General features: G+C 38.9%; 2 protein-coding genes across 3 annotated transcripts in view; both read left to right on the plus strand.

Moving 5' to 3' along the window:
* LOC107083791 (52 kDa repressor of the inhibitor of the protein kinase-like) overlaps nucleotides 1-4,292 on the plus strand; it is an 8,437-nt gene extending 4,145 nt beyond the window's left edge. Inside the window, exon 5 of the mRNA XM_015373265.1 lies at nucleotides 1,251-4,292. Within this exon, the coding sequence (XP_015228751.1) occupies nucleotides 1,251-3,148 (1,898 nt within the window). The 3' untranslated portion in view covers nucleotides 3,149-4,292. The remainder of the gene's footprint in view (nucleotides 1-1,250) is intronic.
* Nucleotides 4,293-6,569: 2,277 nt separating this feature from the next.
* On the plus strand, nucleotides 6,570-15,472 carry LOC107083779 (microtubule-associated protein 6 homolog). 2 transcript variants are annotated; one of them, XM_015373254.1, is made up of 4 exons: nucleotides 6,570-7,606; nucleotides 9,139-9,352; nucleotides 11,622-11,670; nucleotides 14,950-15,024. In XM_015373254.1, the coding sequence occupies exons 1-3, from the start codon at nucleotides 6,894-6,896 to the stop codon at nucleotides 11,664-11,666; spliced, it is 972 nt and encodes a 323-aa protein (XP_015228740.1). In that variant the 5' UTR covers nucleotides 6,570-6,893; the 3' UTR covers nucleotides 11,667-11,670; nucleotides 14,950-15,024. The 2 variants fall into 2 exon arrangements, with proteins under 2 accessions (XP_015228740.1, XP_015228730.1); XM_015373244.1 differs by lacking the exon at nucleotides 11,622-11,670 and having other exon boundaries at nucleotides 6,576-7,606; nucleotides 14,950-15,472.
* Nucleotides 15,473-22,018: the final 6,546 nt, after the last annotated feature.

The raw sequence follows: 22,018 nt of genomic DNA on the forward strand, positions 1-22,018 counted from the left end.
AATATATTTGAGTATATTATTTTTCAAAGTGTCAGAAATGGATAACAAAACTGTTATTTTAAATAACTATATATTTTTGTCCAGCTTTAACATCGGTATCGATATCGGTTATCGACTACATGAGTTTTAAAATATCGGCATATCGGATATCGGCCAAAATCCCAATATCGTGCATCCCTAGTATCAACCCCCCCACCCCCGGCCGGTCCGTGAAAATATTGTCTGTATTGTCTGACAAATAGCGGTCCGTGGTTGAAAAAAGGTTGGGGAACGCTGCTCTAGGGGACACAGTTAGGCTGCTTAGATTTAACTACCTGCAAACCTACAATGTAAAAGAGATTTTAGTTGGCAACTATTTTGTTGTTTTTTTATGTTTTTGTAAAGTTCGTAATTGCAACATGATGCTGCAGAAGCTTGACACACCCTTAAACATGTGGAAAATTAAAAATAAAAAGGTGTTAGCATTTTTCACAACCAAAAATATACATTTTGTAGAACAAGAAATCCCAGCACTCATTTGCTAAAGTTAGAGGACGCTCATTAAAGTCGTAGGAAAGTCATATTTAAATGTCAAATCATTCTGGCGTAAACATGTATATAAATGTACTCTTTATCAGACTATATTGTCCCAAAATTTAGAACATTTCTATTTCAAAAAAACAAAAATCCTGTCTTAAAATGTGTTGGGGGGGGGTTGTTATCTTATGCAGGCCAGTTAGTTATACGTCATCCTGAACACCTAAATTCGGCTAATCGTATATCAACGGTCATCCGTCAATCAAATTTTGTTGGTCATAGCATCTTGATTGAATGATGAATAAAAATTGTATGACGGAGGAGACTCATCCACGACCTCCGACACAAAACTATCCTCCTCTTGCATGTTTCCACTTTCCATACCATTCCTTGACAGTGCCGTTGCTAAGTTCTACTTGATCCCAATGTAATTACCAATTGGGAACCTACTAGCACTAGCAACGATGCATAAGACAGACCGGCCACAATCAAACCTGCTTGTGAACCTGCGGCCACAACAATCCCGCCCCCTTAAACGACCAATCTAATTCACTTTATTCACTCTTGTAAAGCCGTGCACCACTCAGGAGAATTTGGGAGTGGTGCACAGCTTTTAATGTCAGTTTTATATCTTCTCACATTTTAGTTAAACAGAAAGTAAAACCACCTCATAGTTGATCAGTGCCTCCCCATTGAGTATTACTCTACCTGAAAAAAACTGTTTCTCTCCCCAGTGGCTTCTGCTGAGCAGGCTGCCAAAAAAGACGAGGATGCTTCAAACACTGCTGACAAGGAACCTCAGCTTTCGACAGAAGAGAAAGAGTACCGAGATTATTTAAGGTCTTTGTTTGAGATTCTGTTCATGCTGGCAAAACAAGCAATCCCTTTGACCACTGACAGAGTATCTGAAGAAGAATTAAGGTCCAACAACTTTCAGGCTGTTCTGGATTATTGTATCAATGCCGGAGATGAAGCTCTTAGGAAGAGATTTGAGGTGACAGCGGTAAACAGCGAGTACCTCACCGCCACCCAGCTGAATCAACTCCTAGATGTTTGTGAGAACACTGTGAGGGAAGAGATGCTTATGGAGGTCAGGGAGAGTCGCTTTTACTCCCTGGTGACGGGAGACCTGGTTGACTTTGCCGACAGCAAATACTTGCCGGTGTTCCTCCGCTTCGTCAATCAGCAGAACATCCTAAAAGAGGAGTTTGTGGACTTCCTCCCATTTGTGGATGGAGACGAGTCTGCTCTGGTAGAAAGGCTGGAGGCTCAAATGGTGGAGCGCTGGGGGCTCAGCATGGAGGACTGCCGAGGTCAGGCCCACAATGCAACCGGCACCTCTACCACCAAAATGAAAGCTGTTGCTGTGCTGTTAATGGAGAAGTACCCTCTAGCTCTGCACATGCCTTGTTCTCATATGGCACTGAACATCCACCTCGCCAACAACCTACCTTATCCCAACGTGCAGATCGTCATGGAAAATCTGAGGAGGATAACGTCCTTCTTTAAAGTCTTGCACACTCAGGATGAGCTTGAGAAGGCTATTTCCACTCACTTGCAGAAGAACCCAGAGAAGGGAAATGCTTTGAAACAAATGTGCTCCTCAGGATGGACCGAGCAACATAACGTCTTCGATGTGCTGCTGGATGTTTTGCCTTCCCTCCTGTTATGCATGGACAACATCCGGGCCAATGCAGACGGACGGTTTTCCAGCCGTGTCACAGTTGAGGCATATTCAATTGGAGAAAGTCTTGCAGACTTTGAGGTGATTGTCACCATTGTCATTTTAAAGAACGTTCTAACATTCACCAGAGCCTTTGGGAGGAATCTCAATGGGGAAACACTTCATGTCTTCTCTGCTGTGAACAGTCTAACAGCGGTTCTGTACTCTCTGAATGAGGTCAATGATAACATTGACGTGTACCACGAATTCTGGTACAGCGAGGCTGTGAGCTTGGCCGCCCTCATGGACATCCCCGTGTCCATCCCCAGGCTTTTCGTCCGGAAGCAGCGGGCTGCTGACCTCGGCGAGATCCAAGCGGAGACCTATTTCAAAGAGTACGTAACCATACCAGTGATTCGTGGCATCATGCAGGAAGTGGAGGACATGTTTTCCGACAACAACCTGAAAGCTCTACGGTGCCTATCTCTGGTTCCGGCTGTCATGGGCCACATGAAGTTCAACACCACAGAGGAGAGCTACGCAGAGGTCTACTGTGGCGACCTCCCAAACCCAGACACGCTTCCTGCCGAGCTCCACTGCTGGAGAATCAAATGGAAGCACAGAGGGAAAGAGGTGCGCTTACCAACCACCATCCACGAAACCCTGCAGCTGCCAGACGTGAAGTTCTTCCCCAACGTTGACGCATTCCTGAAGGTGCTTTCCACTATGCCGGTACTTAAAGTCCAGAAGGGCACAGGCGACACCGCAAGCGAGCGGCTGCAGGCTTACCTCAGCAGCATGCCTGCCAAGCATTTAAACAAAAGTCTTGCGATGCTTCACATCAACTCCCACGTCAAACATGACCTGGATGTCATGGTGGACAAATACTGCAGGCTCTATCCTGAGGATGACTCTGAGGCTGAGCCCGAGGATGTGGGCGAAGACGTTATCGTGACAAAAGTGATCTGAAGCAATGGGTCAGACCTTAGCACCAGCCGGTATCAGATCCTCAGTTTTCCTTGGTGTTAATACCGTGGATTTTAGTCTATCAACCTCATCTAATTCTTTTATGTGAAACCGAAAGGGAGGTTATAAACTGATGAATATTAACTCTGTTGTTTTTTTTTTTAGAACATTCTTGTTTTGATATATATTTTTTATACATAGACAAAAGCAACAATTTAGAATATAGAGTGAGGGTTCCCTGTCAGAGCAGGAATGTTTCTACAGGTTTAAGGACAGTGGCTCCTGAGAACTTCAAATAGACGTCCATAGCCGACAAAGAACAGAGTTAAAGGTGATGATGCCGTTATGCTACATGTTCATATTTCCAAACCAAAAAATACGAGTCTTGGTGGGTTGAGAAATGTTTTGTTGTTCTTTTTCTTAGCAACGTGTGGGGGAGGGCCCCAATGTGTTATTCTTGTCTCTCATATTATTGTAGAAAGATCAAACCAGGAAAAGGTTCTGAAGCCTTAATGTTTCCAAACCTCTTTAAACCTAGATGAGTTACTAACCAGTAAGACCTTAAGAAAATGACAAAGCTTCAAGTTGTTAGCAGAATCAGCCAGATGTTCCCAGATGTTCAGTCAAGTTCAAACTAAAATTAGAAAGGATATGAAGAATTTTGGATTTTCATCATATAACGGTGGCAGTTTTGAAAGACTACTGCTGAAAATGAAAAAAACTTCAGTCAAAGGCTTTATTATGTGATGTTCAAATATTCACTGTTTCTCCATCCCTGTTTGTTTACTTTGTAAGGACACTCTAATGCAATGAATTCAATCTTTTTTTTTGCCCTCTAATGTTTGTGACTGTGGAGATGAGCAGATAACTAAATTTTTAAATAAAATCACACAATGGATGCATTCTGGCGAAACGAGTGTGGCTATCCATTGCCTAATGCTTTTCTGTTTTAGCTAGCGCTAGCGTGCCACACTGTCACTTCAAGACACCTTCTTTTGGAAGGAAGGACCAGGACTAAATGAAATGTGATTTAACTGTTTTCTGCATGTACACTGATGTAGAAAGTATGATTTTTCTTCTCTGTATTGTATATTCTACATGTTTTGTTTTGGATAATTGGTTGTTGAAATTTTGATTAAATGCTTTATAAATGAAAGTCTTAATTTTTATCTTCTGCAGAAATAATGATTTCCATAACACATTATCATAGCTTATAACATTTTCTCCTAACTTTTGTAGTTTTGTTTGCTCCAAATAATTCCATGTTTCAAAAGGGGAGATAAATGGTAGGCAGAATTGACAAATTGCATTTTATAATTTACAGAATTTCATGTCAGAGCATATTCAAATGTTTTCATTGATTTCTGCCCAAAAATCTAAGATGAAATATTCTGCACTGTCACTGGTCCATCAAGTGGACCCTAACAGCTGATTGGTTAAGTTGCACGGTAAGTAGACCAATCACCTCCTGCCTTTTTCATCAGGGCCAATCCAACACTCTTAGCACAGTGACACACCATGGTTATTAAACTGGTATCGAGTAGTTTAGTCAATGTGGTCCGGTGCCAAAGTCATATTTCAAATTGAAGGCTGCTATCAACACCACTAGATTATAGCTGATAGAGTAGGGTGTGTTTTTAGTGTTGAGTCCGGTTTCTCTCCTATTCAATTAGCTATGACGTAACTCTATTGTATCCCTGTCAGATGAAAACCAGCTCAAAACTTGTCTGTAAGTCTTCTGTCTCCTTGGAACCAAATGGCCAATTTATACTTCTGATGCATAGCCTTTGCAACCGTCAAATCTGTCTCTGTGCGCGACCACGCCCCCTGCACAGAGGCTCTGTGAAACATCTGATCGTCGCACACCTCCTGACAACACGTCGGATGGTCGCAAACCCATGCAGACCTAAAGCGAAAGTGCGCAGACAAAGAGCAGCTGTGATTGGTCCTTGGTATGCCTTTCCAGCAGTCTGTGTGGTCGACCTTTGCGATTCGGTGCCGGGTCGTGCCATTTTTAAAAACCAATGAATAACAACAATGGATACTCTAGATCCATCTCCATTACAGTGATATCTTCCAGTCACGCGCCATTGTTGTTTTGGAAAAGAAACACTGCTGCTGGTGCCGCCGAAGAAGTTCTCGTGACCATTCGCTGAAGTTCCCGCGAGTTCTCGAATAGGCTTCTGCTTGCGCTTTGGTGGGAAACTGCTGTGCATCCCTAGAAATTCCAGACAGACATTGCAGAAGCATACCAGCAAAACTGGTTCGCGACCACACGCAAGCGACATTTGATGTTTGTGGTTGCAGAAGTATAATCCGCCCTTAAGTCACACTGGGCAGATGGCCACTCACACTGAGTATGATACTGCTGGAGGTTTCTTCATGTTAAAAGAGAGTCTTTCCACTGTCACAGCATGCATGCATGCTGGGTGTGAGAGATTTCCGTCAATCCCTTGATACACTCTGCTGGTTTTCCTTAAAAAAACCTTCTTGGGGTAGTGACTTGGGGCTAAATAAATAAGTTAAATTGAAAAGGACATTGGTTCAGTTTTTTACTCCTTCACCTAGCTAAAATGTATTCCTGCTGCTTCTCTCTTTTGTTATATTTTTTCCTTTCGCTCAACTTTCCAATACAGGATCTATGTATCTTTCTTCTTTATCTATAATCTCTATTAGACACTCTGTTTGGAAGGAGTCGGGAGTATTTCAAACTACCGTATGAAGAGCAAGGGCAGAGCTAGATGGGGGGCCAGGGGTGGCCATGGCCACCCTGACCATTTATTTCCCTCTAATACAGATGGTGGCAGCAGTACTCTCAAGTGGAATATTCATTGAAATTTTTCATATATTACTTACTATTTTTTCTTGTATTCATCATTTCTTGAAAACAAAAACACAATTGTTAATTATTCACACCAATATACTAACAGTAAACATGATAAGTACAGGATTCATGCTCTTTTCAAGTCATCTAGGAGTCTTCAGTGAAATCATAGATAAATAACTATTTTAATAAAAACGTATTAAACAATCGATTTATGTTATTATTTGTACTTGTAAATATCAATTTTAATCAGAATGATTAACTATAAAAGTAGGTAAGTAATGATGATGGAAAAGATGTTTGCCCCAGAACTCAAACCTGAAAATATTTAATCCACTATACCTTTTATCTAGAAAGCACGGATGTTTAAATATATGCGTCTATTTAAGGTTGTAGTTAGTCTCATCTTAGGCTTGACCCTGAGGTTCGGGTGCCTATCCACTTTCAGCCCCCCCTCAGTGTTCATTGGTTATTGCCTGGCCACCCTTATACAAATTTTCTGGCTGTGCCTCTGGTGAAGAGAATAATATGGCAGTACATAGAACGTTTTTGCTATAACATTTAATTTATTTTCTGGGTTTTTTATTAATTTTTATATTTTCTAACAAGACATCAGGGGGTTAACTGAATCTCCTCCTTGCCGGACGCACGCAGACCAGCTCAGGTGATTTCACGCAGGATTTCTCAGATGTGGGGTGGGGTCGCTTTGATGCGCAACGAGCCAGCGATGTGTCCACGCTAGCCTCAAACTTCAGTCAGCAGGAGGAGGCAGAGGGTGGCTTTGGTGATCTGTTCAAGGGGAACTGGAAATTTGGATACTCCTACATTGCACGTTACGAGTTTTGTTTTTTTGTTTTTTTCCTTCTTTAATCCAAGGATAGAGCTTGTTCATCTTTGGTTGTGCACTTCCTCGGGTTGAGAGTTATGGCCTGGCCATGCATCACGCGTGCTTGCTGCATCAACCGCTTTTGGACCGAGCTGGACAAGGCGGATATCGCAGTGCCTTTGGTCTTCACCAAATACTCGGATGTGACCGACGTCCAGCACATCCCCCATCACCCGCAGCCCAGGCAGAAGAGGGCCGCCGCGGCCATCGCCATAGAAACGCAGCCGCATCCCGAAGAACGAGAGGCCGCCAAGGCACCGCCCGCTGCAGGGGGGGCCGCAGCGGCCAAAGATGGGGGGTCCTCTGCGTCTGTGATGCGCCAAGACTTCAAGGCGTGGAGAGTGCGCCCCGAGCCCAGCTGCAAGCCCAGGAACGAGTACCAGCCTCCGCCGGCTCCGTTCGGCAACGAGACACAGTACCAGAAGGATTATAAGCCATGGCCCATTCCCAGGAAGTACGACCACCCATGGATCCCCAAACCCAGTCCCACCGCCGGCTCCAAACTGGAGCTCGTGGCTAAAGAGAGCGTGGAGAACCCGCTGAGCGGCGTGGAGAAGAGCGAGATCGAGGAGAAAATTCAAGAGAAGGAGTCAAAGGACGCGGCAAGGAGGGAGAAGTCTGCAGAGAGGAAAGTGGCGGAGAGAAGCGAGGGATCCGCAGAGGTGAGCGCAGAGAAACGGAGAGGAAGAGCAGCTGCGGATGCTGTGAACAGACAGATAAAGGAGGTTATGTCGACTTCTAGCAGCTACAGGTAAGAGCTTACAACCTGTAACCCTTAGCTGCATGACAGCATTTATTTACCTGTTGGGATTGTTTATCTTTGCAATAAAACAAATGTCACTTTGTCAGTGGAAACACGCCTTAGGGCACTGATATAGTGATGAAAAGGTTAAAAGTTATTGGAGAAAAAGTTCCCCAAAACGTAAGATATCAACTAAACAAAGAGTTAATCATCAGGTGGGATAGTCCTGTTGTATCTGAATGACTAATGTCATATTTTTATGTAGGCCTATTTATCTTTTTTTAGTAGTTTATTTTCCAGTTCTTCCCATTTCCTTCTGCAGCTCAGTTAAAGATAAAAGTCAATACTTTATTGTTAAGTTGAATTGATTCCAGAATATGAATCCTAAAAAGAAAAAAATCAGTGACTCCATCTGGGTTTCCTTAGACATATTTATATATATATATATATATATATATCCTGTTTAATGTTTTCAAAAACAGGTCAGCAACAATACTGGTAGAATATCATCTAAAAGATGGGTGCATGATGTCCGTTTTATTATTTGCATTTTAATTACGAAATAAAAAATATATATTTGTCCTTTGTAACTTTATTTTTCTTGCTGTTATTATTGTTTTTAACTCATGTTTTATGATCTTACATTCGTTTGCCTGTAGGGGGCAGTGTTGCGCGCCACACTAGGCTCCAATGAAGGCTTGAGTTCTGTGGCACCAAACCAAGATAAAAGAAAAACAGCTTTAACTGGAGTGGATACTGGGGTCAGATATCAGATTAGATTTACTCTGAGTTTATTGGTAGCTTTAGGGCAAAATGAAATGAATGGTACTCTGACTTAGCTGGTGGTTCTGAATCATCTGAAAATCAACAGAAGATATTTGGTGTTTCAAGGCGTCTCATTTCAGTCTATCCAGAAAGCAAGTTAAAACTGAGCCAAGCAAGTTATACAACTTGCTGTTTGTTCAGAAATGTAACTAACATAAAAAGAAGAAATTGAAGTTTGTATGCTTTTCATGAACTGGAAAAAAATGTTTAGGGGCTCTTGGATCATGATTGAGAAGCAGTCAAGGATATTGATTTTATAGATTAAACAATTTAAACAAAGAAAGGATGATCAATATGAATGAAAGACAACCTAACGTTTTTTACAGTACCTCATTCTGAGTCATTTTTGTCTGAAGACAATGTTTTTACCTCAACAAAAATGCCAGTAAAACAATCTTTAAGGGATAAATGCTGCTCTTTCCAGAGGTATATATTTTAACATTTAGCGTCATAGATTTACACAGATTTAAAGCAGGACTCTAAATATTAATTTTGACTTGAGCACATAAAGGCACTCTAAATTGTGTAACTAAGTCATAACAAAATGAGCAGAATGAGATAAATTGGCTTTGCTTCTATTTGTAAATGGGGAAAAAATGGATTAAGTTACATTAAATCCTTTCATTTATGAGTTAATCTCTCATGTCCCATCTTTTCCATTTGTGAGAAACCCCTCATATACAGCCTTTAAATATTTTTTCCACCATTCTTTTTAGGACTGAGTTTAAGGCTTACAAGGATGTGAAACCAGCCAAGCTGATCAAAGCTCCATCCCAGTATAAACCACCTGGAGAGGAGACCAGCCTGGAAACCAGCTACAGCGCCACATACAAGGGGGAGCAGGTGAAGGCGCAGGCAAATGACAACAAGCTGCTGGAGCGCCGAAGGATACGCAGCCTGTACAGCGAGCCGGGCAAGGAGCCCGCCAAGGTTGGAGACCCTCGTCAGTCTTTATCTATCCTGTGAAACAGGGCTATTGTTATGCTTTCTCCAAAAAGCTGGACTTAGATCCAATAAGCTTTTATCCTATGGATTGCATTTGTGTTAATACAGTGACCTGTTAACATTCTGATATATAATAGTCATCAGGCAACAGTGCCTTTAACTGACTCAATTTTAACCATACAAAAGAACATACACTCATTTCTGTTAATATATTAATTTCTTATTAAACACTAAATACTTGAAAGAAGTATGTTTATCTCATGAAGTAGACAAAAATATGTTTTCTTTCTTCCATAAAATCACTGCTGAGACATTAATGCCAGCCATATAACCCCCCTTAAATAAAATTAACTGAAGGATACCTTATTACCTAAAATAGATCAGAGTTAATTAGTAATCTTTGACTTCCAAAGAAGTCCAATTGCCTATATGTTTTTATATGGTGCTGCTTTGTATTTTATGCCTCATATTGTACAGCACTTTATGATGCTTGTCTGAGAAAGGTGCTACATAAATAAACCTAACTGACTTGCTTACTTAATTCCTCTGTGGTAAAAATCAGAGCTAAAATAGTTCATAGGACTAATCAAACTGAGATAGTTATTGAACTGAAGTTTACACTAAACATGCCATTTGCTAAACAAATACCTTACCTAGCGCAGTAATTAAGCCAAAATGACAAGAACAAGAGAATAAAAAATCTTCCTGTAAGTCTGCCCTATCCAGAACTCCTTAAAGGTTTAATGGAAGATTTCCTCTTTCCGGGGGGATCATCTAAATAAGGCCATCCTACGCGCTCTTCCCCAGTTAGCTATTTTTTTCTCCGCATCTGCATGTTCAAGGTTGTGGTGAGCTACGGTTACAGCCAGTCTTTGAAGCTCACCGTTCTCGCAGCAGTATTTTGAAAATGGCAGGGGGTCCAAGAGAAAATGAGTCTGCGAAGTGTATGAGAAGAAAAGAAAGGCGTCAGAACGGGCAGATATATCCCAGAATGCTTTGCACAGAGAGCTCTCCTCGCAAAGCATTATGGGATTTGCTGTCATGGCGGCCCGCTGTCGCCATAGGCTATCGCTACCCCACAGCTACAACTAATAAGAGAGCTGGCGCAGGCACCACACAGTGGAGGCGGAGTTACGTGACCAACGGGGAGCAAAAAGCAGTGATCACCTGTCAAAACGGTCAGCTAACTGAGTTTGCCATGAAGTCCCCTATATAGTCCCTGCTCTATATAGTGATTGAAGGATTTAGGAGTTAGAGCCGACGTTTGGACACAGCTTGTATGAGATAGGAGAACAGCAACTTTTAAACAGCGGGTGCACGAGGAGAAACGGGCTCATGCACGCTCTTGCACGCGTTTAATAGGCGTTCCCTCTCGGGAGCAAGTACAGGGTTGGGCAGGTGCATTTTTTTTAAAGTGGGGAGGGCAGGTCTATTTATTATCTGCATTTTACTTACAAAATAATGTCAGTATTAAAATGCTATAGCTATATTTGTCCTTTGTAATTTATTTTTGTTGCTGTTTTTTTTTTAACACAGGTCGTCCTACAGAAGGAATGGATGGCACACATAAAACAAATGTTTTATGATCTTACACTTTCTACTTTTGTATAAATAAGTAAACAGTTTAGTAGACGAAAATCCTCCAGTACACCTTTAAGTAACATAGTTCTCTTCATTTGGTTAACATCCTGTAAAAAGAAAATCTCCCTTATAGATAAAAAATATAGTTAAAATTAAGTTATAGTTATCCCGATTCTTAAGGCAAACCAGCATACAAATGGTTCCTCGGATCAAGGAAAAATTGGACATTTCTAAAAATAAGTATGAGAATATGCTATAGGATCAGCAGATAAAGTTATTTTAAGGTATGTATCTTTATCAGAGTTGGAAATAAAGGCTTCTGCAAATAAGATATTTTTTCATCTCTATCACTAATACACAATACAGTTCTAAAGGCTTGATTCACCCCTCATTTCTTTCAATGCCACTTGCAAACAGCCAGATTTGAACTGATGTGTAAAAATGGGAGCAAACAAGAACCAAATAATAAAGACAAAAGACCTCTAAAAAGCTATCTAGAGATAGATCTGACCAGTTTAAAATGCAATAAGACCCTAGTTTCTTATTTCTTTTTATTTAAAAGAGGGGTGATTTAAAGCTTTTGCAAAGTACCATGTGCATTCATGTAAAACTGGTTTCATCCTGTGTCTTCAGTGGTTTGTTCATGTGGCCGCTCCCTCTCTCGTTCTTGTAGGATCTCTCAGAGACTGAGAGCAGCTCTGCTCCCCACCTGCTGTAGTCAGGTGTGTTTTCAGTTTCTTCTAGAAAAGCATGAAGACTTACCTCAGGTTAACCGAACGAATGCGGACATGCATTCTGGTCACGCACATTTTCACATCCTGAATGCATCCGGTCCTTAGCAAGCCTCAGACACATTTATCACCAAGCTGCTGGATGCAACCCTTCATCAGAACTATCAGATTCACTATCCGCCCACACCTCCTGCTGCACCAGCCTTCGTAGATCCAGTAGGAGGTAAAATGTTGTAAATAACTTGGAGACATCGACATTACGGGGCTGTCGAAGAATTAGAAGAAAAATAAAGAAATTTGTTTACATTTGGAGATTTTATGATGCTTATTTACATGAGTGGAAACAAGTTATTTGATGAGAGCTGTTTGCAGAGCGTGTCACATTTCTGTTGTGTGTTTTTCTGTGAAGATGCATTGTCTTTCTTCCAAACCTTCTTGAATATATTTCAACCTGCAGGTAGTTACATGAAGATTAGCATCAGTTTTACTGACATGAGAGAAATAAAACTTTTTGGCGCTCAGACCTCGTCACATTAGACATCTGTGCTGAATGCAGTAGATCTGTGCAAGCAGGATGATCTAAGCTGAAGAATAAAGAGAGCCATTGATAGACAAGTGGAATGAAGGCAGGATTGCTGTTCAGCTGGAAAGGAAGATCATCCTTTGCTTTGAAAGTTTGCAGGGTCCTGAGCAATGATTGGCCGCAATAAGGTATTAGGTAGGGAGTTAAGGATCGTCCGTTTTGAACCTATGACTAAGCGTCCTTTGCTTAGCACACAAAGTCATGTAGTTTTGGGGGTTTTCTACAGATTCTAAAAATGTTTTGCTGTGTAACTTGCCCTATTTACTTTGCACTAGGCATGGGCTGGTATAAGGGTGTGATTAAAACTAAAGTGGTTGACATAATTGTTTTGATTTTGCCCCAAAAGAATAAATAAAGGTTTCTTTTTTGTGTGACATTTAGAAAGCAAATACATATATTATATAAACCTACTGAATGTAGTACTTTTCAACTATATATGGTTCAGATGATTATATTGCACAAAAATAACTGTTATCTGCTAAACACTGACATTGCCTTAAGTTTTTTTTAAACCTCATATAATAAGAGTGGTGGGTGGTGGCTCTTTTGTAAAGGAGGTAAAATTATAGCAGTTTCTTTCTGTCAGCTGACCTGCAGTGCAGAGGAAAAGGTTGGTGTTGTTACTCCAAATATATAACATTTCCTGGTCACATCTTCATGTGATTTTAAAATGACTAAAAAATGGAGGAGCAAAAATTTGGGCTTTTACTTTTTAAAACTCTCGCCTCGCCTCATGCCTTCTTTGAAGTTCCCTCTGTTCACTCAGAAATAAAACACTGCATTATTACTGCCAGAACCAGACCTAATTTTTTTTAAGTTTATTTTTTCAAACAAAAGTTGAGCATGTTTTCCAACTTTTTTTTTTTGCTTAATGCAAGATCATTTGTAGAAGTTGGAAGGTTTTCCAATGGATGCTTAAATTTTTGTTTTGTTTTTACTGTAGTGCAGAATGACACTCGGTGGTTTGCTTACAGCAACACTCAGATTTCCTATCTATATATGAATTAGCAAGCTGCTGCTACAAGTATGCTTGTTAGGTCTCTGCTGGTCGTCCCTGCTAAAAATGTCCGAACCAAAGTATACGGTTCTGAAAAAACTAAGACTAACATTATATTTGAATTTACTGTTTAAAAAAAAAAAAATACAAAGAGACTGCATGAACCACCATTCTATGGAAAGAAGGAACACATACTTCTTTTATGTTTTTTTTTTCTTTCTTCTAACTGCACTAACCACATGCTATTTGCATCACCTGTGCCGTCAGGGAACGTTTTTGTAAGAGGAAAGGTAAAAAAATAAAGGTATTGATTGCATGTGAAAATGGTAATTTTACTTTATAAATTATGTTTCAGGCACATTTTTTTAAATGTGTTGGTTTTTTTTTTTTCTGATTTTACAAAATAATCTTTTTTTTTCTGGGTAATTTTTAAATATTAAGCTATAGCCAGCAGCTGAATATCTTAGCTATACTTAAAGCTTACATGAAAATGTCTGCGATTTTAAGCATTGCATCTGGTCCAAAGTGTAGGGCTGTAGTTTCTTTCATGCACTAAACTCATGATTTCAATTTAAATGTTGATGTCTAAAAAAAGAAAGTTCTGATTGAAGATGCTGATATGTCTAGTGTCAAGTTATTTTCAAATATATGATTGCAAAAGTTTAGCAGCCAATATAATAGTCATCCTTAGGACAGTACTGATATAGAGCTAGGTGCCATAAAACCATCCACAAATGTAAACTAGACATTCAACTCGTAAACATTATGATGAATATAAGGTGACCTAAACTGACCTGCATCTACAGAGGGTTGAAATATGCGTGACAAGAGAAAGGGTGAGAAGCCAATTAAAGGAGACATGGCATGCTTTTAAATCTTTTCTATTCCAATTTAGATTATTCAGCCTACAGAAAAATAAAGGCTGCTGAGAAGATTTTAGGGTTGGTTTTGGGGCTAATCAAGCCTGAAATCCGGCATTTTTATTTTGGCTATATCTGGATGTGATGCATGGCCCCTGAAAAAAAGTTAAAATTTAATTTTAAATATGGCAGTACATAGCCAGGGTCTATTTTGAGATTTTCAAGGATTGATATCCCTTTTTTTGTGCGATTTTAACACAGATATAAAATAAAAATACTTTTCCAAACAATAAATTTTAATTCTTTTAAAATGGAGATTATTGCAGGAATGGATTTCTAGCATGTCTAGAATGTCTAGCAACAAGTTGAAGAGGGGAGTTATTTTTTGTCTGCTGACTGAAAGGTCTCCAAACCATCAGAATGGAATAACAAAATACTTTTACATGTGCAACCTGGTACACATGACATAACTTGAAATTGGTAACTGCTTATATGAGCATAGCAACATGCCAAAAAAAAATTTATGCGCACAAACTTTTAATGTCTTGAGACTTGTCTATAAAGCACCACTTAAATGGTTGCTGATGTTGTCTGGTTCTTGTTTCCATCAATACTCCTTTACATACACCGGGATAATACTAATAAGGACACTTACTTTTAGGTATTAACATGGTTTAGCATATTTTTAGCCTGTGGCAGTTTGCAAAGCTAAGGTAGACAGCAGTTGGCTTTAGCTTCAAACTAAACCATGATATGTGTCCCTGAAGAAAGAAAATGGATTTGAGATAAATCCTCAGATATTTGATTTTTACCCGTCTTCAATTTTTCAGATGGACAAACCAGCGTCTCGCACCAAACCAAAAAAGGCTCCCACAACAGCAACTGCAAAGATGGCAAAAAAAGCTAAAGAGAAGCTGATTCCTGGTTTGGCCAAGAAGAAAACATCTGTGAGCACACCGGAAACCACACCAGAGGGAACTGTGACAAAGAAGAGCAAAGAGATCAGCAACAGACTGGCTGAAGCCAAGCATTAGACAGCAGTTAGGTTGTATGCTCTAAACAGTGTGATAACAGGCAATGAGAAGGAAATGATTTTCTTCCTTTTGGTTTATCTCCTCACCTATCGCCAGGTTACACGTAGGATGTAGGATGAATGATGTTAGGCTTTTAGAATAATGCAAATAATTTCTCTGTAAACTGTATGTGAACATATGAATGTTTGTGACTTCTTTGTATTCTGGTACAGATAACAGCTTTTCTGTTACTGAGCACATAATTTGCACATATGAGTTTCACTTGACATTAAACTTGAAAATGAGACATAAGTATGCTAGCACATTACTGTAAAAAAAAAAAAAAAAAAAAAAAAAAAAAAAAAAAAAAGGCCAGAGCTACCCCTCATTACTTTCAATTTTGCCTTAAAACAGTCAGACCTTTGAGTAGGTTTTCAGCCATATTTCTCCAGACTTTTGCAGGTATCAGTGTCTTGGACCTTACAAGTCTTTTTTTGCTTGCCACTTGAGCCTTATAACCAGATCATTTATTCTAACCTTAATCATTGTTACACTTGTAAAACGTATGTTGTTAACGCTTTGTTTCAATCTTAAAAAAGCAAAAAATGTCAATCTTTGTAAACTGTTTTCCTGTAAGTTATGCTAAACAAACAGGCAAAAGTAATGTATCTGTGACTTGTTTAATTGTTGCAGGTTTAATAGCCAATTCAGGAAATGTCATGCATGAATTATCATACTCATCGGCTTATCTGGCACTAGGTCATCGGGCAGCAGTCTCAGCAGAGGATCCCAGATTTACCTCTCCCCAGACACCTCCTCCAGCTTTGCTGTGGGGAGTCTGAGGCGTTCCCAGGCCAGCCAAGAGACATAGGCTGTGTCCTTACATCCACCCTAACCCCTAAATCCCTCAATCACTATATAGAGTGGGCACTTTATAGTGAACTCAGTTAAATGACCATTCGGACAGATTATCACTACTTTTCGCTCCCTGTTGGTCACGTAACTCCGCCTCCCCGCACAATACCTGCGCCATCTTTGTTATTTGTCGACGCTGTCGGATAGTGATAGCCTAAGGTGACTGAGGGCCGCTGTGGCAACAAATCCCATGATGCTTTGCATAGACAGCTCTCCTCGCAAAGCATTCTGGGACATATCTGCTCCTCTAGTGACATTGAATGATCACTACTTTTCAAGGTGCATTGTGGGAAATTTTGAGCCCACTACTTTTTCATCCACCAGACATTCCAGCACTCATCTAAAATGGCTTAGCCACTAGTGCATAGTGCCCTATATAGTGATTAAGGCTGACATTTGGCCATAGTCCCTCCAGCCTGTCCTGGTTCATCCTCTTGGCCTCCACCTGGTGGGAAGTGCCTGGAATACCTCCCATGGGAGGCATCCAGGGGGCATCTGAAAAAGATGTCCTCCGCTGACTCCTCTCGATTCTGCAGGAGAAGCAGCTCTACTCCGAGCCCCTCACAAATGCCTGAGCTCCTCGCCCTATCTGTAAGGGAGAGCCCAGCCACCCTGCGGAGGAAGCTAATTTTGGGCAGATTTCATGACCACGTTCGAGGGTAGGAATGTAGACCGACCGGCAAATCAACAGCTTTGCCTTTTCAGTCAACTTGCTTTTCTCTACAATTGCAGCATTTGCATTATAGCAGCAGCTGGACCAATCATTATCAATCTCCTGTTCCATACTCCCCTCACTCGTGAACAGGACCCCAAAATAATTGAACTCCTCCAATTGAGGCAGGAACTCTCCTACAGCCTGAAGGGAAAGAACTGATTCTCACCTCGGCCGCTTCGCACTCGGCAGCGGACCGACCCAGTCCATGCTGTAGGTCTTGGCAAGAGAGAGCCACCTGAACTACATCTTTATTTGTAGGTTAATTATTGAAGGTGGCTTTGTGAAAAATAATAGATAATTTCCACATAAAAAGTAAGTGACTGGAATGAAACATCTATGAAATGCAGGTATTAATCAACAAACCACTGCTAGAAGGTCTGGAGAACTTGTGCTCAAACCTGCTTAAAAAGCACTCTTAAAAGTTTTGAAGCTGCTTTCACACTTTTTTTCATCTTCAAAAGTTTTTGTAAGTCAGAGATTATTGATCTATACACAGCCTACGAGTGCCTCCAAGTAATGAAAAAGATGAAAAGATAGATCCAACTTCCCTAACACTTCACAGACTTCAAGCATCTGGCATGCTGAGATGCACTAATCTTCACTAGCGCAAACAAAGCATCTGCATAACAATACATGACATTTCGACTACCAGTAGTCGTTAATTGTGAATTTGAATTGAAAATACATAAATTAGTGAGGACACTTAAGGCATGGTGGAAGTGTGTCAGGAGTCGCCATCATGTGATATCCAAATGGTGCTTGCAGCAGGAAAGAAGGAAAGATGAGGCTGTATGCTTCCTAAAACAATTCAGTTACCATATGGGAAATACTGATATTCCTAGATGCAGCTAAGAGCTATAACCTTACTTCCAATAGTTTGTGTGACAGGACATAGAGGCATAACCCACCTCATGGATTTTAACAAAAATACACAATTTCTTCACCTGTATTCTGGATGGTATATACAAATAGAGAGACTTTCATATGTTTAGGGTTTTATAATGGAGAGCTGCAACTTTTCATTACATTCGTGTAACTTTTGTTTTTGTAGTTTTTTTCTGGAAGGCTGTATTTCCCAATTTAACAAGCATCATTCATGTGCGTGTCCGTCGCATGATAACATCCATCAGGCTGAAGGCTGTCCAAATTCAACACAACAATCCAGAGTTCCTTTACTATCCTGGATAGTGTTCTTACTACTGACCTAGTGAAAAAGGAATTAAGAGATATAGGAGCAGGGGCTACAATTTTATATTTGTAAGGATTTTTTTTTCACTGAGGATGTTCTCTTCATCTGACAAGATGTGAATCCAGTTAGTTTAAAAGCTAACAACCCAGAGATCAGGGTTCTTGGATTGTTGGACTGAGTGTGTGTTGTTTCATTCTTTATCAGCCTCAGTGCTGATATCTGTACCATTTGTGATTCTATAAGTTAAGTGATTCTTAGATTATTTTAACGTGGATTTGCTTTAGAAGTTAAATGATTGGGGCAGAGTTTAAGTGAATGAAGGATGTGAAAGCTATTACAACAGTTATATATCTTTGAAATCTGAGGTAGATGTACAATAGATGAGGGTATAAGGTAATGAGGGTTGGCTCAAGACTTTTTCACAGTGTTGAAATGTGTCTAAAAGCTTTTTTTTTTTTTTCTTGGAATGGATGAGGATTAAGACAAAACCTGACATGATTGTAAAAAAAAAAAAAACAAATCTGTCAAAAAGCTACTTTTTTTCAATCGCATCTCGAGTGTTTTTGCAAAAGCTCTGGTTTTATGGTTTCTTACTCATAGTGCCTCTGCTGTATGGTCCTGGTTTTCATTTCATTGTTCCGGGTGAGATCTGGTTTAATCTGATTGGCTGCTGAAAAATCCAATTAACTGTAATGTAATTACTGCAGCATGCATGCAAGATCTTACTTTTGTTCAAGTAGCAGACTGTATCCGGTCACAGTTGCTCTCTTGCTTGTACATGAAGCCTTTAAATATAAATGTATAAGAGAAATATCTTTTTTCCAAGTATGATGCATGAGTAGAAATAGATTCTGTTCAAGATTAAACCCACATTTAAATGGTAGTCTCATTGATTAGTAGCTGGTACTGCTGTACAATAAACACACCAGCAATATTGCTTCATTCACAAAGATATTTTTAATCTACATTGAATCACATTCCTTTTATTTAAGTTAAAAATAGCAGATTTCTGAAAAAGAATCTAGCCTTTGTGGCAATATCCTCCACAAACTCTGCAGAGCTGTAATAATATAGTTGAACTGATAAGAAAAAAACAGGCAAAATATGCATAAAGGTCTTAAAAGGAAGAAACTTACTGAACTGACCGATCTCTCCAGGTGTTTAAGGACAAGAAATGAGCCAGGACTTTGAGCTCGGCTCTTTAAAATGCTGCTGAGTGTTTCTTTGTGAGTGTGTGTGAGTTGGGAAGCTTGTTTCTGTGTCGTATCTCCTCAAGCCTGCTGCCTGCTAAGATCACAACCACTAGAAGTGCTGCTTTACACCCCAACACCTTGGTGCTATATTTCTCATCCTATACACTGTGGGGTTTGGACCTCTGAATTCAGACTAGAGTGAAGTGACGATGTCATACAACTGCAGTTGTGTTGTGATTCTTATTTGTGCTCGTATCCTTAGCTTGCTCTGAATTAATTGAATTAAAATATTGGTGCAGAAACAAATGTTGAAACTTATTGCATTAACATTAAACACCAATGCATACATTAGTGTAAAAAAAAATCTCCATCTTCGCAGTGATATCTCAGTAATAGACATGAGTCACATTGTTACTTTTCAAGTTAGATTCAGAATCCAAGTATTTATTTGAATTTATCAAAAGCAAGACTCAAACCAAATTATTATTTACAATGTTTTTTAATGGCACATCTATTGCTTTTTTTTCAAATTATTTTATTATTTCACTATGCCCCTCCCAACAAACAATAAAATAGGGATATACAGTAGCTGGTAAAACTGTACATACTCCTGTTAAAACTTTTCATATATAATATTCCATATATCCTCTGTATTTCGACAACAAATAAAATGCACATACACATGATGGATAAATATAACTAAATAAAAAGATGCAATTATTACTTTGCATGTAGTCTTAAGTTTATTACTGCAAGCAGTCAACGTGAATGAGTTTAACATGAATTAAAGCTCAGTTGTCATACTAGCATTTTCTCATTTTCATCTTTTAGATATAGTAATAGTTTGCAGTGCAAACAGGATGGAATAGGATGAAAAATTGTGTCCTTGTTCAAAGCTTGTGTTCAAAGAAGGTTACAAGATTATTCTAAAGCATTGTAGATTCCAGATAAGAAAGCATCTGGACCATCAAATATCTTTGTATAGAATGCGTTATGGTCTGATGAAACCAAACTTGGGACTTTAAGATCAAAACCTCCGACTGCCTGCTGAAAAATACTAAAGATTCAGTTTGGTTTTTATTTTTTTCATTCGGAATGCAGATTTTAGATTATTAGATTTCATGTGTATAGAATATTGAACAGCAACACAATGCTGACCAAAGTATTTCAGATTAAGGTGAAAAGAAACAAAAAAGCAGAACAAAAGCCATAAAACTGATGAATAATTTTTTTTTTAACTGGCTAAGTTGAGTATTACTCTAGGAATATTCACAATTCTCTTGTTTGGGTTGTTTTGTTTTTGTAGAATTGTACAAGATTTATATTAAGAAGTTTGAAATTATTTACTTAAGGAAAGAAAAAGAATGCAAATACGTTTTGTTAAATATATCAAAAAGGTTAAGTAATTTTGATGCCTGATAATTCATAAATATATACAGTATGTATTTCATTGCGGGAACTGAAATATCTTAAATGTCTGCTATATTCACTTGAGTGATGGTAAACAATACTATAATTACATTTTTACAAATCTAAAACAAACACTAAATAATAGAGTAAAACAAACAAAGTCCATTTTAGTCTGAGGCCCTATTGACCACGGACTAAAACAGATCACATGTATATATATATATATATATATATATATATATATATATATATATATATATATATATATATATATATATATATATATATATATATATATATATATATATATATATATATTAGGTCAATGTGTGTATCATGTTTTTCGCATCTTTTGGATTCTGGTGGTCACATTTTGTGAACAACTCATCCAGACAAAAAAAATTTTCATTAATTATTCAGCATCTTGGGCCTTGTTTTTTCAGAGGGCCATAAAATATTGAATATAGCTGAGTGATGACTCTCGTTTGCCTGGTTAGGGATCATCTTATATCTTGTGTCGTTGCAATTAGAATGTAAGCTGTGGAGAAAGATAATCTCTGTGACCTTCAGATGCGAAAATTGCATGTAGATGTTTTTCAGTTCCACCAGAGATGGTTTATGTATCAACATTTGAATGCAGCTATATCAGATAACATAAACAGCTTTAAGCAACCTGCTGTTTGTACAACATCTTTGTACATTAACATTGGAAGGCCTTAAAGTCCTGCCTTTCTTCTTAAAGGCTGTATTTCTGCCTCTTATTTTCAGCAAATCCTGACATCTAGTGGAGAAATGGTGAGGAGATTGCATCATAAAGCTTTCTATAAAGTTGATATTGGGACAAGAATTCTCTTAATCTAAGGAAATATATAATTTTTATGTGCACATCTTTTGGGATTTTGATCATTTCCAAATGAACCCCATCCCCTCCGCACACCGAAAATAAAACAAATCAATAAATACAAATCAATGATGAGTACATCTTCTAATATATCTTCAGTATTATGCTGCTGGGAAGTTCCTTGTCAACATTTCTCGAAAAGTGTTGCTACAAAAAATTGTTCCAACATTGATGTTCTTACCCAGTTATGACGATTTATTTATACATCTGCAAAAGTTTGATGCAAAAAGATCTTAATTTAAGCAAAATGTCTCATATAAGAATTTGGAAATTTTGCCAAGCATCTTGTAAATGTTAAAACAATGTACAATTGGGATAAGAGAACTATCTGTTTTCAATGACATTTATTTCAAATGGCATGCCAAACACTATGTATACTCTTCTCCATATTTAACATATAATTACTAATATTACATCCACCAAAATCCTATTATAATTCCTGACCAGCATCTTGCATGTTGTTGGGTCTGATGTGTTTGAGTTTCAAGGCAAAATTAGAGGAGGGTCTATGAAATTCTCTCTTCAAAATTTTGCATGTCATGATCTACACTGAAACACCAAAA

Source organism: Cyprinodon variegatus, unplaced genomic scaffold (assembly GCF_000732505.1).
Source record: "Cyprinodon variegatus isolate N-32 unplaced genomic scaffold, C_variegatus-1.0 Scaffold4, whole genome shotgun sequence".
Taxonomy (NCBI): domain Eukaryota; kingdom Metazoa; phylum Chordata; class Actinopteri; order Cyprinodontiformes; family Cyprinodontidae; genus Cyprinodon; species Cyprinodon variegatus.

What these genes read in the sequence shown, in the direction of transcription:
- LOC107083779 (XM_015373244.1), top strand. Translation starts at nt 6,894, where the DNA reads ATGGCCTGGCCATGCATCACGCGTGCTTGCTGCATCAACCGCTTTTGG. An exon ending in TCGACTTCTAGCAGCTACAG is followed by an intron (nt 7,607 to 9,138) that starts GTAAGAGCTTAC and finishes CATTCTTTTTAG; the next exon opens with GACTGAGTTTAAGGCTTACA. An exon ending in CGGGCAAGGAGCCCGCCAAG is followed by an intron (nt 9,353 to 14,949) that starts GTTGGAGACCCT and finishes TCAATTTTTCAG; the next exon opens with ATGGACAAACCAGCGTCTCG.